Below are 19877 nucleotides of genomic sequence, written 5' to 3'. Positions count from 1 at the left end.
TTGCTTAGTACATTCATTTCTTTCTTTTTTTTTTTTTTTTAAGAATATTTTTTTGGGGCTTTTCCCTTTATTATGTAATGACAGTGGATAGACATGAAAGGGAGAGAGATGGGGGATGACACGCAGCAAAGGGCAGCAGGTCGGATTCAAACCTGTGCCGCTGCAGGACTCAGCCAGCATGAGGCGAACGCTCTTACTGGGTGAGCTAGAGGCCGCCCCTAGTACATTCATTTCTGACTTAATCTGTCCGTTAATAAAGGCAACAAAAGGCCAAAAAAATAATCTTACAAAAAATAAATTTGTTGGTGGCCCTGTAGCTTCTGCTCTGCAAAGATGGCGACCGTTGAGAGCGAATAGTGTCCAGCGTTCCACACTGAATGTTTAACCTACTCACGGTGCACAGCATTTAGCTACAATACGTCAGTGTGAACGCATGTACTCAAAATAGCAAGTGGAAGTCCATTCATATGCCAAACAGTGCACCTCTAGTGTGCACTTGTTATATTAATATATTTGTATTAGCTTTACAACATGTATGCTTCCATTTAAACTGAATGATGAAATGTAGTACACCCGGATGTAACATCTAACTGTCGCTCCGCAGTTCCTCCTGATGACCCGGTGATAGTGGGGGCCCCAGTGGTGACTTTGCGGGCTGGTGACCACCTCAACCTCACATGTCATGCAGACAACGCCAAACCTGCTGTGTCCATCATCTGGATCCGCAACGGTCTTGTCCTGAGTGGAGATATGTACTCGAAGGTATGGCATGAGAGCAGCCCTCTCCGCTGAGAGTTTGGGTGCTGTGTTGTACCACCAGTATTCAATCATTTTACTTAAAGTGCTCATATTATGCTTTTTGGCTTTTTCCCTTTCCTTTATTGTGTTATATATCTTTTTTGTGCACGTTATAGGTTTACAAAGTGAAAAAGCCCAAAGTCCACCCCAAAGGGATTTACCATCTCCAACAGAAAACACTGTTCACAAACTGCTCCAAACAGCTCTATTGTAGTCCAGCCTTTACTGACCGTTAGCTCACCTAGTTGCTAATGGGGCACGCCCTCATACTCTGCTTCTGACTGGGTAGTAGTCCTTACCTAGGTACTGTCAGGGCACGCCCTCATACTCTGCTTCTGACTGGGTAGTAGTCCTTACCTAGGTACTGAGCATGTGCACTCCAACTCCCAACAAAGATGGAATAGAAGTATGATGCCTCACTCTGTAGCTAAAACAGAGAGCTCAAAACACAGGGTGAAAAGAGGAGCTGCAGCAATGTGCAGTACAACGAAAATATGGTGTTTGTTTTTTTTATTAAACCATGTAAACCTATTCTGATATAACCTCTAAATACAATTATGAGCATTTTCAGGTTCATAGTTGTATTTTGTGTTTGTACAAAATTGAATGATGTCTTGATCTACAAAATAATCTCTGCAAAGAAATTTCCCAATGCTTTCTCTTCAAATATTAGACTTTTTATGCAACATGATGTGAGAACTTATCGCATAGCAATCTATTCAATATGTTTACAAACTGGAATGGCATAGTGCTTTGTTAAACCTACATTGTGTAATTTTTTGAGTTGATTCTTAGTAAAAAACCCTTCGTTCTTTCACAAATATGTGCTCATTCATGTGTAATTACTTCCACCAACTAATCAAAGTATTCTCGTACGCCATTCAGAATACATAGGAGTGAATCGCGCGAATGACGGCAGCCATGTTGCACCTTCATCTTTAAACTACATTAGCCAAAGTGAGACATACCTCTGCATTTTGCGCTTTTCACTCAGTGGCACTGACTGTGACGAATGCCAGGGAGGGAGGGGGAGAAGATTACTTGCTACTGCCGGCAGATTTGAAAGCCTGTTGAAGATGGAGGATTGCGTGTAACTGAGTCGCCAAGGAAGTTAAAACAGAATTAAAATGACAACGTGACAGACAAAGCAACAAGACCAAAGTTAATATTGGAGTGGCTTTTCCAAGATGGAAAGAGATCATAAGGAGCAAGGATTTTAAAAAGGGACGCCGATGTTGCCTGCTTTCTTTTCGACAGGTAATTCTGCCTATTTGTGTAAATTCGAAGTTTTATAGTTGCTAATTGCTTGGCTAACTATAGCATGGTTGTGCATAACGCTAGAACGATGTCTAGGATACTTTTCCTTGCGTCAATGATGAAAAAGGATTGTCAACCTTGTAACATAAACGTAATCATATGTGTCGTGATTTCCTTGGCAGACAACTCATGTAATGGAGTTGTAACACAGACTAAGCTAGAACAGCTGCGTGTAAACGATGGAGATACTAAGAGCTAATTTCGGTTTCATTGACATGATTGTTCATACTGCTCAGAGAAATATATTAAAAACACAAACCTCCATTGTGTTATGGTTTTGGTGTTGTGTCCTGTCATATTTTGGTAGCCTGTTTTCTGTCATGTCTTGTCTCCTTGTGATTGTGTGATTTTTGGTCTTGTCTTGTTTTATGTTGTTTCCTGTTTTATTTTGAAAGTCTGGTTTTCTGTCTTGTCTGTTTTTACTTCATGTCTTGTGTTTTCCAGCTCTTGTGATTGCCTGATGTTTTCTACCTGTTTCCCAGCCCTTGTGTCACCTGCCTCTTGTTACCTCGTTACCCTCTGTATTTAGTCTTTGTGTTTCCCTTGTCCTGTGTCAGATCATTGTGTGTTTGCTCGTTCCTGTCGTAGCTCCCAGTGTCAGCTCCCGTCAGTTTCTGTGTTCGTGTTTATTCCAGTTTTTTGTACTCCCTTGGTTTTTTTTTTGGATTCTCTTTGTCTTTATTTTTGGTATTGGTTTTTGCCTGCTGCTGCGCTCAGGACTTCCTTGGTTTATTTTTGTGTTTTATCAATAAATCCTCGTCTTCAACTTTCGCCTGCCTGCCTGCCTGCCTGCCTGCCTGCCTGCTCTCTGCCTTTGGGTCCTCAACTTCCCGGAACCTAACACATTGCTTCTCTCCTATGCTGTAAACATTGCCTTACACTATTAATCTCGTACAATATACAGAATAACGATAGCACTGATACTTTACTAACATTAGCTTGCATATGTTTGGGAACCTGATAGCTGATGTTAGCAATGAAATGGTACCAAATGGGCGCCCAGATAGCTCAGTTGGTGGAGCGGGTGCCCATGTATAGAGGTTTTCTCCTCAACGCAGCGGGCCCGGGTTCAACTCTGAACAAACGACAACATTCTAACCGCTCAAAATGCTGTCTCTAAAATGGGTGTTTTTTCTGGCAATTATTAGAGTAACCATAGTGAGTAATTCCTCAAAAGCTTGAGGAGCAAAACGGGCAAAATTCGCAAAAGCTGGAGTATCTTCTGAGCGAAGTTCTTGACACAAGTTAGGATAGACACCGTTTTTGCATGTCGCAATATCCAAGGTTTACACCAGTCTCCTCCTGGTTCGTCTTGATTGCCGTCTCTCCTGTACACGGCTAGCAGCTTTACAGGCCAGGTAGACCATAACTACTTTGGCCACATTCAATAAGGTCTCCACTTCATCCATGTTAAATTAAACCAAAACTCATAAGAAAAGGTAGGACTAGGTGACAAAAGTCAGTCTTGTCTGTTACTGTCTGGGCAGTGTGGACTGGCAGTTGATTTTATGAACATTCTAAAGACTACCAACTGACAACTGCCAACAGCTGCCAACTTTAGAATGTTGGAGTTTGTTGGTATTTGTTGGAGCAGTGTGCAAGACAATTAAGACAATCATCCTTAAATTGCTTCTCAACAGCAATGTGTGTGTGTATTTGCTCTGCAGCTTCGCTCGTTGTAAACCATCCAATCAGCGCGCAGCTCATCTAAATATTCATGAGCATACCATAAAAGGGAGAACCTCTCATTTCATTCCATGGGCTATTTCACAGGGTTGTATTAGGGCGCATAGAACAGCACCCGGGCCATTTTCAGCCCAACCAATGTTACATACCTTATTCGGAGACCTTAAAGGGATATTTCACCGTTGGAAAGATGAATATATCTTTAAATTGGGTCACTTATGTAGTAGAAATGTGAAATATTTTTAGAAATTGGTGGCTTCTAGCGTGTGCTCCCAAGCCACGCCTACCGTTTACAGACAGACAGACAGTGAGACGGTCAACTCAACTCAAGTGTGTTTTATTGTCATTTCAATCATATACACGAAACAACATTTCACCGTGGCTCAAGTGGTGTTACACATTTTAATATATAAATAAAAACGACATACGAAACAGGCTATATTTAGTGCATACACATTATAGGCTCCGTAAAGTTAAGCTAACACATAGCTACTAGCATTAGCGTTTGGTGGGCTGTAAATACCGAGTATAAACACAGCCGTAAATTTGCGTGGAATGTAGAATTGTCGGCATTTAACAGTCACAAACTCCACCAGCAGTTAGTTGGATACAAGCACCTCATTTCTGCACCAGGCAGTCCGTTGTTGGATCCCCGAGTTAACCCCCTTGAGGAGGTCCTGGACCAGCTCTCCGTTTAAAGGGTCCAAACCTCTTCGCCTATGGGTATTACCCTGCTAGGTCAAGGGACTATTTAAGCTGGTGGCGAGGAGACTCGCCTAGCTTCTAACTGCCTTCTTCCGTACGTCTACCCTGCTTACTCTAGCACCGCACCCAACCGAATGGCCCCTGGGTCAGATACCGCACCAGTCACGCACGTTAACAGCAGCTCTCCTCTTAATGATCTGTGCACTTGGTAGTTGCTAGGTTTGGCTTTAGTGTCTCGTACAGTGAGCCCCAAGGGTCTGTTTAATTTCTATGGCTAGAGCAACCTATTAGAACCTCTTTAGTTGTTGAACACACCTCCTGTTACTTATTACTTAGGATGAAACGTCATAAATTCAATGTCCACAAATTCTTCTTTAATTTCAATAAGTGCTTTTATTGCAGGATTTAGCAAGGGAGCGTATGCAGCATATAATTCGTTAATATTGATTGTTCATACACGATTAACAACGATTAATTCGATCTAAAATTCATAAAGTAAAAATTGTTTAAAATTTTCAAACCCCTGTTGAAAAGGTTTGGAGCCGGGATGATGGAATGTCCAGCTCTGTAGAGAGAGAGGGAGGAGGTGTACTGGCCGGTACGGTTCCTCCTGTCCTGCCGTACTGCTGGTTTTCAGTTGAAGCTCCCGACTCGATTCAAAAGTCCGCAAAGTCTCTATCCAAACAGTCACCGCTGGCAGGGCGAACAAAAGAGTGATCCTTGATTATTAATTGATGTCCCACGGCCGGGTGGGGATGGTTAATCCTCTTCCTGGCCGGAGCTCCCGTTTTGACCGTAGGATGTAGGATATTCCCTTTTTGCTATGTTGGCTTGTTCGTTGCTCTTTCTCTTGAGTTAAAAGTTTTGAGTTCAAGATTGTTGCTCCGATGTGGTCGATCGATCAGCAAGTCTTGAACCCCGAGCCGGCAGGAGGACTAACCCCGATCCACCCTGTGTTCTTCCTTTTTATCCTTTTTGAATGGGTGTGCTTATTCGTGTTTGTGTGTCTATGTGTATGCGCTACTCTGTGTGCTGTGTGTGCTGGGTGTGTGTGTCATCCTTCAAGAATGAGTGTGTGCTTATGCTTATTGGTGTCTCTATGTGTATGTGCTACTCAGGGTACTGTTTATAATAGGTTTGTATATATCTCCTCCTGTAAGAATGAATGTGAGTCACTCTCTCGTCCCTTGTGCAACCCCCGGCCCATGTACGGCCTCCTCACTCACAGCAAGCATTTCAACATGTTTCAACATGTCTCAACAAGTCTCAACATCTTCCTTGTTACAGTCCTATCTTGGTTAAACACATTATTCCATAATCAATTGCTTCTTTCCCATTATTTATCTTATTCTTTATTTAATCAACTAATAAATTTACTTCAATCTTGGTTACATGGTATATAATCATTTTTAAACACACCACTTTATAGTGAAATCACACTTATGCCTGTATAACTTTGTTATTATTCTTTGTGCATTACATTACACATCATCTGTTCCGGCAGAGAGTCCCTTGTTTTCCTAATGTAGAGGCAAACAGTGGAAAATCCCTTAATTCCCTCTGTGATGTAAAGGCCATCAGTGGAAAGTCCCTTACCTTCCACTGCTGGTGAGGGCGAGGGATCTCAACTTACTTGACACCGTGTTAACACAGCACATCAATGTTTCCACAACAACAAAAACTCAGCAGTCTCTGAACTCGCGTTGGGAGTTTCGTTGAAGCTGGATGTAGTCTAGTTTGTTGTCTAATGAGCGGACACTTGCAAGCAGGATTGATGGAACAGGTGGCCGACTAGCGTTAGCTTTCCACCGGCAAACTCGTTCACCGTTCCCCGCTAATGATGTCCCTTTACCAGCCAGAGGCATCGAGCAACACCGCTGGTCTCCATAGCAGGCGGGCGAAGCTGTGTCGAGTATTCATATACAGTATTATAAAGTGTCCTGCATATTCTCCGATCTGTACCAATGTATACCGGTGGTACACGTGTGCGGTAGTTTTAATGCACATAATTGTTCTAAAATTTCCTTTGGGATGAATAAATCTATCTATCCATTTAAAGTTTTCTGCTGAGAAGCCAGTAGCGAAGATTCAAGATGGCTGACACTTGTTTTGGTTTGGGAATCTTCGGAGAAAGACGACAGACCAACCCCCTATGGGCGGGTTGAAAACATGCGGAAGTAGCTCCTACTACTGGCTGTAGTCCATTGCCTCTGGGCAAAAATGCCTCGGAAAATGACGATTTTTCCGTCATCAGAGGCTTTTTTCCAGACCCACAATACAGAGATCTCTGGTCTCAGGGGGACATGAGGGAGGGAAGCACGGTCATTCAAAAATACTACCGTGTTTCTACTGATACAAAGCTTAATAGCCTGTGCCTATGTTATCTCCTTACATATACCTGACTGACTGAGCTCCCTCTCACTGGATTTAAGAAAAGGTAGAAAAATGACTTTCCCTACATGGGTGTAGGCCTATTCTTATTACTCTGACTGCAATGTAAGTTAAGAGGGCAACTGAGCAGCTTGTATTGTTTTTATACAAAACGACCACAAAGAGACGCAACAAACAAACATTGCATAGCCACATGCATGCCTGAAACTGCTGCTACAGGCCTGAGCTCAACCTTCGGGCTAACCGGCCTTTCCGCACAAGATTTCCTAAAAAGGACAATTAGTCACACTACACTCAGCATGGCAACAACACCTGACAAATCTATATTACTCAACCAAGCTGAGGAGAAAATCAACCTTAAAAATGAAATCCAAAAACTCACCGACGAGCTGCAGCATAAAGAGCCTCTCCTGTCTAACTTCATGGACGTAGCTGCCGTGCAATCCAAGCGGCTGGCGTCTCTCACAGCAGCCCTGCAGGACACGGTCCACTGGGATTCCTCCACCTGTCCTCAGCTGGCCTGCTCTACACCGCAGTCGTCGTGGTCTATAGTGCAGGTCCGTGGTCATCCGAAGCAAACAGCGGGTGCGAGCAGGGCATCACCACCTAGCCTGCACCTCTCGAACCACTTTGCACTACTGGCTACTGATGATCCTCCGACTCCGGCTCCTCCACTGGCCTCGATTCACCAGCTGGCCGACGACGCCCCACCTCAGGCTCCCCTCCAGGTTTCAGCTCCCCTGCAGGTTCCGGCCCCCCTCCAGGTGGATGGGCCAACGGCAGGTGACCACCTGGCTCTGGCTCCCACCGCAGCTGACAACCAGACGGATGCCTTGATTGACCTCCAACAGAAACGGCGAGGGGTTTCCTCCGCTCGCAGCTCATAAGGGATGCTGTCAGAAGATCCGGTGGTCTCCCTCATCCCGAGTCTGCTGCTGGACACCCTCCAAAAAGTCCCCAGCCCCGTTCTTCACCACTACAACTCTCTGTTCGGTCCACCCATGGGGCTGTCAGAACCCAGTCTTCATCCCCTCATCCGCTTTTCTCCCTTACAACGTTGATCGTTGGTGATTCCATTATCAGGAGTGTTTCTTCAATGCAGCTACACACTGTCTCCCCGGTGCCACAGTCACTGCCATCCGAGAAAAACTCCGAGCTCTATTACCTTCACTCCCAACTTCCATAAAAAGGATCATTGTCCACGTGTGAACCAACGATACAGTCCGCCAACAGTCGGAGCTGACCAGAAAAGATTTTAGCCAACTTTATAAGCTTCTAAAACAATGTGGCAGATCTGTTTTTATATCAGGTCCCATTCCCACAGTAGGCTGTGGTGCCACTCGCTTCAGCAGAATCTTTAGCCTTCACAACTGGCTGCAGTCTGCATGTGGGGCACACAATGTTGGTTTCGTTGACAATTTTGGGATCGATATTCTCTCTTTATGAGAGACGGCATTCATCTTAACAGGCTGGGCTCACAGGTGCTAGCCGCTAACGTCCAGCATGCTGTGCGGTCCTCACCACACGAGTGACTATTTACACAACACACACACACACTCTGGAATCCCTTTCTCCATCTATGGCATCACCTCAGGATACTGTTTGCAGCACTAGCCCCCCCTACTGTCTTCCCTTGCCATTAACACTACCACCGGTCCATCTCCCCATTCAGACTGTTGTCACAGATAGAGCCTCCTGCCCTCATTACACAATTAATAGGGTTAATAAAAACAATCTTCTTTACATAAAATGCACTACTGTCCCATTACCAGTAGTTATGTGTAGACTGGCCCTCCTAAATGTGAGGTCCCTCTCAAAAAAGACTTTTATTCTAAATGAGTTTATCTCCTTCACCATCCTAGATTTCTTGTTCCTCACTGAAACCTGGTTGGAGTCTGGTGAATATAGCCAGCTCTTAGAAGTATGTCCCCCTGACTATGACTTCTTTAGCTCACCCAGGCTTAGTGGCCGTGGAGGAGGTATTGCTGTTATTTTTAAAAAATGCCACTGGTGCACTCCTGTTGGTTCAAATGCTTATACCAGTTTTGAGGTTTTTATGTTTAAAACAGGTGGTATAAAGCCTGTCCTTTGTGTAACTGTCCACCGCCCTCCCAAACAGAATTCTCTATTTTGCTCTGAATTTTTAACTGACTTTTCTGAATTTTTATCTTCGGTGGTTTTAGGCTATGATAAGATTTTAATCTCTGGGGACTTCAATATTCACGTGGACATTCCATCCAATGCCAGTGCTGAATTTCTCGGAACTATGGACTCTTTTAACTTTACTCAGCATGTTACCTGCCCTACTCACAACCGTGGTCATACTTTGGATTTTGTTTTTACACTTGGTCTGTCCATTGATTCTCTGGATGTGGAGGATTTGGGTGTCTCAGACCATCAGTGTATCAGGTTCTCCACCTTGTTTCAAATCATCTGCAATCATCAAACTCCTGCTCACTACTGCCGATCTATAAATACATCCACTCCAAGTTATTTCTCAGATGCCTTCAGAGCCTCTTTTTCACTTAGCAGTTCTAAAACCCCACCCCATCAGCTGAATACAGACCTATTAATCACAGAGTTTAATTCTATCTGTGGAAATATTTTGGACTCCATTGCCCCTCTGACTATCAGGAAACCTAGAGCCAAATCTCAGCCTTGGCTGAATAGTGACACTCGTGCTCTTAGACGACTATGTCGAAAAGCAGAGAGAAAATGGAAAAAGGACAGGCTACGTGTGTCTTTTGAGATACTGAAAGGCTGTTTGGCTAATTATCAGTTATCGGTCAAAGCAGCAAGGGCCAAATATTTCGCCAACATCATCTCCAAAAATCACCACAATCCCAAAGCCTTGTTCCATACAATGAATTTAGTTCTCACCCCTGTTGACAACACTTGTCTTGTACCATCCGCAGCCATTTTTGAGGATTTTCTAACATTTTTCTTAACAAAAATAGATCTTATTCGTTCAAATATCTCACTGCCCATTTATGATCCTGGTCTGATGCTTGCCCCCCCTGCCATCCTAAATAGCTTTCAGCCTGTATCTCTGTCGCTCGTCTATGACACTATTGCTCATACAAGGTCCTCCACCTACCCTTTGGATATTGTTCCCTCACACCTTTTAAAGGATGTATTGGACACTGTAGGTCCCACAATTTCCCTCATTATAAACAGCAGTCTTGCCAATGGAACTGTCCCATCCATTTTTAAACATGTCCATCCTCTTATTAAAAAACCGAACCTCGACAAATCAGATTTAAATAATTTCCGTCCCATTTCCAAGCTTCCCTTCCTGTCTAAAGTATTGGAGAAAATGGTTTATGCTCAGCTACTGGCTCATTTAGAAAATAACAACATCATGGAAAAGTTTCAATCTGGGTTTAGGGCTCGTCACAGTACAGAATCGGCCCTTCTTAATGTTTCAAATGACCTGCTACTGGCTTTAGACTGTGGTAAATGTGCCATCCTAATTCTGTTAGACCTTAGTGCAGCATTTGATACAGTGGATCACAATATTTTATTAAATCGTCTTGAGGACCAGGTTGGCATCCAGGGCACTGTCCTCAAGTGGTTTGCCTCCTATTTAGCCGATAGGACTTTCTCTGTTAACATTGGCAGCCTTTACTCCTCCACAGCCCCTATTTCTAGTGGAGTACCTCAGGGTTCCATTTTGGGACCTATTTTGTTTGCTCTGTATATGCTCCCTTTGGGCAATATATTCCGCCAACACAATGTTTCCTTCCACTGTTATGCCGATGATACACAAATCTATTTGCCGTTAAATCCGGGGGATTCAAACTTGCTTTATTTTTAGTTATTTATTTTTAACTCATTTTGCTTGATTTTAGTGGTTGTGTTGTGCACTTCAATTTGTACAGCACTTTGGTCAATTTTGGTTGTTTTAAATGTGCTATATAAATGCTCCAACATCCCACTTTCATCAACAGTCACAAAACTCCCAACTCACTTTTGAAGCCCATATAAATCACCTATGCAAGACCTCTTTCTATCACCTCCGTAACATCTCAAAACTCCGCCCCATTCTCTCCCTCTCAGATGCCGAAAAGCTGGTTCATGCCATTGTCTCCTCCAGACTAGACTACTGCAATGTGCTACTCATTGGGATTCCTAGAAAGAGTCTGCAGAGGCTTCAGTACATCCAAAACTCTGCAGCTAGGATCTTGATGAGAGTGCGGAAACATGAGCACATTACCCCCATTCTCCACTCACTCCACTGGCTTCCCGTCTCCACCAGGATTGAGTACAAGGTTTCCCTCCTCACACATCAATGCATCCATGGACATGCCCCCCCCCCCCCCCACCTCAAAGAACTTATCAACCCACAAAACTCAACACGCTCCCTCCGCTCCACTCACTCAAACCTCCTCCACTTACCCAGAACCAGACTCAGGACCATTAGGGCCTAGAGATAGGGCCTTCTGTGCTGCTGCCCCACGTCTGTGGAATGCCCTTCCTGACACCTTGAGGGCACCTCAATCCACTGACTGTTTTAAAAAAGGCCTTAAGACATTTCTTTTTAGCAAAGCTTGAAAGACTTTTTTTTTTTCTTTTTTGTTTCTTTTCTTTGTTGTATTTTAAACTGCTTATCTTTTGTGTTTCTAACCTGTAGCACTTTGAGATCTTTGATGAAAAGTGCATTATAAATTAAATGTATTATTATTATTATTATTATTATTATTATTAAATAAACTTGACTTGACTTGACTTAATGCTAAATCGGTGAAGTATCCATTTAAGGAACACTGTGAAATACCCTATATAATAATTCTATCACCCCTTTAAGAATTGAACAGATAGAACAGAGAAAAGTGATTTCACGTGACGGTCAAGTGGTCGTACAGGTAGAGCAGTTGTCTGCAAAGCAGGTCAGGGGTTCGATCCCTGGCCCTGCAGTCAAAGTGTCAAAGTGTCCTTGGGCAAGACATTGAACCTCAAATTGCTCCCGGCTGCACCGGTGTGTGAGTGTTTATCTGATGAGCAGGTGGCACCTTGTATGGCAGCCTCGGCCACCAGTGTATACATTTGTGTGTTTGAATAGTGAATGGGGACCGTAGTGTGTAAAGTGTTTTAAGTGGTCATTAAGACATAGAAAAGCACTATTTAACTGAGGTATATGGTTGATAGTATGAAAGCGTTTAGTTGCAAGACAGATATGATGGTTCACAGTAAACAAGTAAAATACAAAAATCCTAACCCTAATAATACCAATATTCATCATACAGTATATTATATTATCGTAGGACATGCTTATACTAGCAGTTGAATCAGTGCAACTCTGTGACTATACAACAGAAGTCATGGATACATAGATACCTCTGTGTAAAATTCCTATAAATTGTTAATGCCTTCAAATATTGGACCACTCGAAGTGTAAACCCAAAGCAAGATGTGGACCAGCCAACATGGAAGTGAATTTGATTAGATTAAGATTCAACAAATTCAATTCAATTTTGTTGTGTCAAATCACAACAGGAGTTATCTCAGGAGACTTTAAAGATAGAGTAGGTCTAGACCATACTCTATAATTTACAGAGAACCAACAATTCCACCCTTAAGAGTAAACATTTGGTGGCAAGGAAAAACGTCCTTTTTACAGGCAGAAACCTCAGACAGACCCTGACTCTTGGTGGGCAGCCATCTGCCGCTGCCGGTTGGGACACAGAGACACTGATACAGATATACAGTTATGGAGAAATATGATTCATAACAATTATAGCAGTTGGTATGATGAACTACTCACTATAATGAATAGTGATGATTTTTTTTTTTACAATTATAGTACCAATAAAGATTATAGAACTATGACTAGGAATAATAGTAGCTGAGGCCTCTGGCTCCCATTCTACTTTTGGAGACTCTAGGAACCACAAGTAACTCTGCATTCTGGGAGCGCAGTGCTCTAGTGGGACAATAAGGTACTATGAGCTCTTTAAGATATGATGGTGCCTGACCATTAAGAGCTTTGTAGGTCAGAAGAAGGATTTTAAATTTAATCCTGGATTTTACAGGAAGCTAATGCAGAGAAGCTAATACAGGAGAAATATGATCTCTTTTTTTAGTTCTTGTCAGTACACGTGCTGCAGCATTCTGGACCAACTGGAGAGTCTAACAATCTGATAATAAGGAAGTAGCCCAGCACAATAACTTCAGATTATTTTTTGGGCATTTTAGGACTCTAGGACTCTATTTGTATGTCCTATGACAGCTGAAGGATGGGGGGGGGGGGGGGACATGCAGCAAGGGTCCACAGGTGGGAGTCAAACCTGCAGTTCCTGCTTTGAGGAGTAAACCTCTATATATGGGCGCGCACTCTACCAAATGAGCTACCCAGGCGCCCCTACCAAGCTTTGCTTTTTGATGTGATGGGGTAAGAATGTGTTGGTTTTCTTTGCCATTTTTTACCATTTCAGGGGACTGGAAACAGAAGGAGTGAGAGGTCCTAGCATATTCCCCTGATGTAGAGCTGTGGCAGGCCAACAGCCCTTAATTTGTTATAGAAACTCATAAATTAGACAGAGCCCAGTCACTTAAACATGTTTATTAAAGACAGACACAGCTTCTCTCATCAATATTATATTTACATGCCATTACATTACAATACCTACATATACCAGTATGCATTTACTATTTTCCAGTGAGGTTTAATCAGAACGTGAAGCTTGTGTAAAGTTAAAGCCTCAGAGTATGCATGTACTACTATGTATGCATTTTTGTATTTGCTTTGTACAGAGCAATAGATATTTGGCAGTGAAATTACATTTATTCAGGAAAGAGATACATAATTCAAGCACTCACTTCACGTCACTCATTTTCCATATGTAAATGAATTCATGAGCAAAACCATTACAACAGAGTAACATTTAATTTCGGTTTATTCTAAACAAACACTTTGTAATAAACTCTGTTAATCTAACTCTCCACCAAAATAGGAGGTTATTCTATTGTCAAGTCTGTCAGTGCCTGAGTGGCAACATGTAGTCCTGCAACATGACATTCTACTGCGAGAAGTGACCTGTTCAGCAGATGAACACCCAAAGCTGTTCTACTCTCTGTTGATTGGTAGATTAATAAAACCAACCCAGTGCATAGAGGATAACTATGGAGCCCCTCTAGGTTCACATAGTAGAAGAAAATAATCTGTGCGAACAGTTTCACAATCCGTGGGAACGGTTTCGCAATCTGTGCCATCAAGTATCGTTTAGGGGGGGAATTAAGATGGATAAATTCTGGTAAACGAAATAACTCTGTCACCCCAGCTATGGTGCGTGGTCCTGAGTGGAGGGTAGAGGAGGTTTGCGTTAGAGAAGCGGAGGTTACGGGGTTGTGGCAGTGGAGCAGGTCTGTGAGCCTAGTTATGGAGGGCTTTGTGGGTGAGGAGGACTTTAAACTGGATGCGGGAAACAGGGAGCCAGTGGAGGTTCTGAAGGACAGGTCACGGGAACGGGTGTGGGTGAGGAGATCAGGGCAGCAGAGTTTTCGATGTACTGGATTTTATTTAAGGCTTTTGCAGGTGAACCATAGAGGATGCTGTTGCAGTAGTCAATTCTGGAAGTGATGAAGGCGTGAATCAAAGTTTTGGCAGCAGAGTAGGTGAGTGATGGGCGGAGACGGGCAATGTTTTTGAGGTGAAAGAAGGCAGTTCTGGTTATTTGGTTGTTCAAAAGTGAGGTTGCTGCCAAAGATGACGTTACGGATGTGTGGGGATGGAGACAGGGTGGAGTTGTTGACAGTGAGACCGAAGTTATGGGTGTTCTTTGTGAGGGATTTCGGGCCGATGAGCATCAAGTCGGATTTATTGTAGTTGAGTTGGAGGAAGTTGGGTTTTTTTTAGATTAGATTATATTAAACTTTATTGTCATTGTGCAGAGTATAAAGACAACGAAATGCAGTTTGCGTCTAACCAGAAGTGCAAAAAAGCAGAAAAGTGCAATGTGATATACAAGTATAGACAGGTGGTGCATAGGCAGGACAAGAAATAAATTGCAGTGTTATAAGAGCAGAATAAATATGGCTATGTAAGATGAAAAATGTATGAACAACATGTACAGATATGTGCAATGTAGTAGCAGTGACATAATTGTAGTAAGAATAATATACACTCACCTAAATGATTATTAGGAACACCATACTAATACCGTGTTTCGCCTTCAGAACTGCCTTAATTCTTTGTGGCATTGATTCAACAAGGTGCTGGAAGCATTCTTTAGAAATGTTGGCCCATATTGGTAGGACAGCATCCCCCACACCATTACACCACCACCACCAGCCTGCACAGTGGTAACAAGGCATGACGGATCCATATTCTCATTCTGTTTATGCCAAATTCTGACTCTACCATCTGAATGTCTCAACAGAAATCAAGACTGATTAGACCAGGCAACATTTTTTCCGGTCTTCAACTGTCCAATTTTGGTGAGCTCGTGCAAATCATTGCCTCATTTTCCTATTTTTAGTGGAGATGAGTGGTACCCGGTGGGTCTTCTGCTGGTATAGCCCATCCGCTTCAAGGTTGTGCGTGTTGTGGCTTCACAAATGCTTTGCTACATATCTCCGTTGTAACGAGTGGTTATTTGAGTCAAAGTTGATCTTCTATCACCTTGAATCAGTTGGCCCATTTTCCTCTGATCTCTAGCATCACCGGGGGGGTGGCTTAGTAGGTTAATTGTCACCGGGATGCAGAGCAAGAGTTCAGTAGGGTGACAGCCGCAAGAAAGAAGCTTCCTATGAACCTGCTGGTACGGGTGCGAAGAGACCTGAAACGCCTCCTGGAGGGGAGTGGGGTGAACAGGCTGTGTTTGGGGTGAGAACAGTCTTTGATGATGCTGCGCTTCTTACGCAAGCATCACTTGCATTTGATGGCCTTGATGGAGGGGAGTGAGGAACCGGTGATGCGTTGGGCAGTTTTCACCACCCTCTGCAGTGCTTTCCGGTCATGGGCAGAGCAGTTGCCATACTAAACTGTGACACAGTTGGTGAGGATGCTCTCGATGGTGCAGCGGTAGAAGTTCACCAGGATCTTATGAGACAGGTGGACCTTCTTGAGTCTCCTCAGAATCAGGGTAGAGGTGTTGAGGAGAGGTCCTCAGAGATGTGGACACCCAGAAACTTGAAGCTAGATGTCACTAGCTTCACCTCAGTCCAGTTGATGAGAATGAGGGTGTGTGTGCTAGCTTTAGACTTCCTGAAGTCCACAATGAGCTCTTTGGTCTTCTTCATGTTGAGAGCCAGGTTGTTGTCAGTGCACCACGATGATAGGTGCTGGACCTCCTCCCTGTAGGCCGTCTCATCGTTGTTGCTGATGAGACCAATCACCGTAGTGTCGTCTGCAAACTTGACAATGGTGTTAGAGCAATGTAAAGGTGTGCAGTAGTAGGTGAAGAGGGAGTAAAGGAGAGGGCTCAGCACACATCCCTGTGGTACGCCGGTGTTCACGGTGATGGTTGAGGAGGTGTGATTATCTAACCTAACAGACTGAGGTTAGGAAGTCAAGAATCCAGTTACAGAGGGAGGTATTGATGCCCAGTTCACTGAGTTTGGTGATCAGTTTGGAGGGGATGATGGTGTTGAACGCTGAACTAAAGTCAACGAACAGCATTCTCATATAGGTGTTGCTATTGTCAAGGTGGGACAGGGCAGAGTGAAGTGCCGTAGAGATGGCATCCTCTGTGCTCCTGTTCTGATGGTAGGTGAATTGGAAGGGGTCAAATGAGGGTGGTAAGCAGGTCTTGAGATGGGCCAGGACCAGCCTCTCACAGCACTTCATAATGATGGGGGTGAGTGCAACTGGACGGAAGTCATTAAGGCTTGTTGCAGTGGAGTTTTTTGGCACTGGCACGATGGAGGTGGTTTTAAAGCACGCGGGGACAGCTGCCTGGGCTAGTGACAGATTAAATATGCCAGTCCAAACCTCAGTCAGCTACACAGCACAGGCCCTGAGTATGCGTCCGGGGATACCATCAGGACCAGCAGTCTTGTGTGCATTAATCCTGCTCAGTGCCACACACACATCGGTGGTGGAGAGTGTGAGGGGCTGGTGATCTGCAGAGACCACAGCCTCGATGGCAACCTCCTTGTTGTCCCTATCGAAGCGGCCATAGAAGTGGTTAAGTGACAGGTGTCGGTGACAGGGGGGTGGAATTAGTAGCTTTGTAATCTGTGATGGCCTGGATGCCTTGCCACATGCGTCAGGGGTCAGAGTTGTTCTTGAAGTGATCCTCAATCCTTAGCTTGTGGTTGTGCTTGGCCTTTTTGATGCCCCTATTCAGGTTAGCCCTGGAGGAGCTATAGGCTTGAGCATCACCTGTTCTGAATGCAATGTCACATGCCTTCAGCATCCATCCATCCATCTTCTTCCGCTTATCCGGTAACGGGTCGCGGGGGTAGCAGCTCCAGCAGGGGGACCCCAAACTTCCCTTTCCCGAGCCACATTAACCAGCTCCGACTGGGGGATCCCGAGGTGTTCCCAGGCCAGGTTGGAGATATAATCCCTCCACCTAGTCCTGGGTCTTCCCCGAGGCCTCCTCCCAGCTGGATGTGCCTGGAACACCTCCCTAGGGAGGCGCCCAGGGGGCATCCTTACCAGATGCCCGAACCACCTCAACTGGCTCCTTTCGACGCGAAGGAGCAGCGGCTCTACTCCGAGCTCCTCACGGATGACTGAGCTTCTCACCCTATCTCTAAGGGAGACGCCAGCCACTCTCCTGAGGAAACCCATTTCGGCCTCTTGTACCCTGGATCTCGTTCTTTTGGTCATGACCCAGCCTTCATGACCATAGGTGAGGGTAGGAACGAAAACTGACCGGTAGATTGAGAGCTTTGCCTTCGGGCTCAGCTCGTTCCTCAAAGTGCTCCTTCCACCGCCCTATTACCTCCTCAGTTGAGGTCAACAGCGTCCCATCCTTACTGTACTCAGCTTGGATGGTTCCCCACTTCCCCCTCCTGAGGTGGCGAATGGTTTTCCAGAAGCACCTTGGTGCCGACTGAAAGTCCTTCTCCATATCTTCTCCGAACTCCTCCCACACCCGCTGCTTTGCCTCTCTTCGGGCCCTTCGGTACCTTGCAACTGCCTCCGGAGTCCTCTGGGATAACATATCCCGGAAAGACTCCTTCTTCAGTCGGACGGCTTCCCTGACCACCGGTGTCCACCACGGTGTTCGTGGGTTACTGCCCCTTGAGGCACCTAAGACCCTAAGACCACAGCTCCCCGCCGCAGCTTCAGCAATGGAAACTTTGAACATTGTCCACTCAGGTTCAATGCCCCCAGCCTCCACAGGGATGCACGAAAAGCTCTGCCGGAGGTGTGAGTTGAAAGTCTCTCGGACAGGGGCCTCCTCCAGACGTTCCCAATTTACCCGCACTACCCATTTGGGCTTACCAGGTCTGTCCAGAGTCTTCCCACACCCTCTGGCCCAACTCACCACCAGATGGTGATCAGTTGACAGCTCTGCCCCTCTCTTCACCCGAGTGTCCAAAACATATGGCCTCAGATCAGATGAAACGATTAAAAAATCGATCATTGACCTTTGGCCTAGGGTGCTCTGGTACCAAGTACACTTATGAGCATCCCTATGTTCGAATATGGTGTTCGTTATAGACAATCCATGACTAGCACAGAAGTCCAACAACAAACAACCACTCTGGTTTAGATCAGGGAGGCCGTTCCTCCCAATCACGCCTCTCCATGTGTCTCCATCATTTCCCACGTGCGCGTTGAAGTCCCCCAGCAGAACTATGGAGTCCCCCACTGGAACCCCATACAGGACTCCATTCAAGGTCTCCAAGAAGGCCGAATACTCCGAGCTCTTCAGCTCAACAGTCAGAGTTTTCTCCCCCACAACCTGCAGGCGTAGGGAGGCGACCCTCTCATCCACCGGGGTAAACTCCAACGTAGCGGCGCTCAGCCGTGGGCTTGTGAGTATCCCCATATCCGCCCGGCGCCTCACACCCTGGGCAACTCCGGAGAAGAAAAGAGTCCAACCCCTATCCAGGAGTATGGTTCCAGAACCGAGACTGTGCGTAGAGGTAAGCCCCACCAGATCCAACTGGTAGCGCCCCACCTCCCACACAAGTTCCGGCTCCTTCCCCCACAGAGAGGTGACGTTCCACGTCCCCAGAGCCAGCGTCTGCTGCCCGGGTCTGGTCCGTCGAGGCCCCTGACCTTCACTGCCACCCATGTGGCAGCACACCCGACCCCAGCGGTTCCTCCCACAGGTGGTGGGCCCATGGGTTGGAGAGAGAGGTGCCACGTAGCTTTTTCGGGCTGTGCCCGGCCGGGCTCCGTGGCAAACCCGGCCACCAGGCGCTCGCTAACGGGCCCTCCATCTGGGCCTGGCTCCAGACGGGGGCCCCGGGCTTCCTCCGGGCAGGGTCACTCCATCTCTACCTCGTTTTTTCATAGGGTTTTTGAACCATTCTTTGTCTGGCCCCTCCCCTGAGACCACTTTGCCTTGGGAGACCCTACCAGGAGCACAAAGCTCCAGACAACACAGCCCTCAGGTTCATAGGGACACACAAACCTCTCCACCACGATAAGGTGATGGTTCCAGGGGAGGGCCTTCAGCATCCAGTTTTGAATATTGGTGAGGCAGTTGGTCAAGGTGGAGGATATAGCTGTGGTGATGGATTTGGTAGAGATGTAGCTCTGGACTTCATCGGCGTAGCAGTGGAAGTGAAGACCATGTTTGCGTATGATATTTCCGAGTGGCAGGATGTATAGGATGAAAAGGAGAGGACCAAGCACCGAACCTTGGGGGATGCCTTGTGACAGAGGAGCAATGGAAGAGGTGCAGTTGTTGATGTGTATGAACTGTTGTCTGTTGGTGAGATAGGAACGGAGCCAGGAGAGTGTGGTGCCACTGATGTTGCGGTAGTTTTCCAGTTGGGACAGGAAGATGGAGTGGTTCATGGTGTCGAAGGCTGCAGTGAGGTCAAGCATGATAAGAATGGTGAGGTGGCCA

General features: G+C 45.4%; 1 protein-coding gene and 1 long non-coding RNA gene across 2 annotated transcripts in view; both read left to right on the top strand.

The window, feature by feature from the left end:
- LOC116052891 (kin of IRRE-like protein 3) overlaps positions 1–19877 on the top strand; it is a 368756-nt gene that overhangs the window by 225732 nt on the left and 123147 nt on the right. The window contains exon 4 of the mRNA XM_035990803.1: positions 605–762. Coding sequence (XP_035846696.1) covers positions 605–762 — 158 coding nt within the window. The remainder of the gene's footprint in view (positions 1–604; positions 763–19877) is intronic.
- LOC116052878 lies at positions 14614–19556 on the top strand. Its single transcript, XR_004105673.2, has 3 exons — positions 14614–14741; positions 18912–18915; positions 19481–19556. It is a non-coding gene; the product is annotated as an uncharacterized LOC116052878 (long non-coding RNA).

This window comes from Sander lucioperca, chromosome 13 (assembly GCF_008315115.2).
Source record: "Sander lucioperca isolate FBNREF2018 chromosome 13, SLUC_FBN_1.2, whole genome shotgun sequence".
In the NCBI taxonomy this organism is placed as follows: Eukaryota; Metazoa; Chordata; class Actinopteri; order Perciformes; family Percidae; genus Sander; species Sander lucioperca.
The sequence above is the reverse complement of the archived record's forward strand: the minus strand, read 5'-3'. Positions and strand labels throughout refer to the sequence as shown.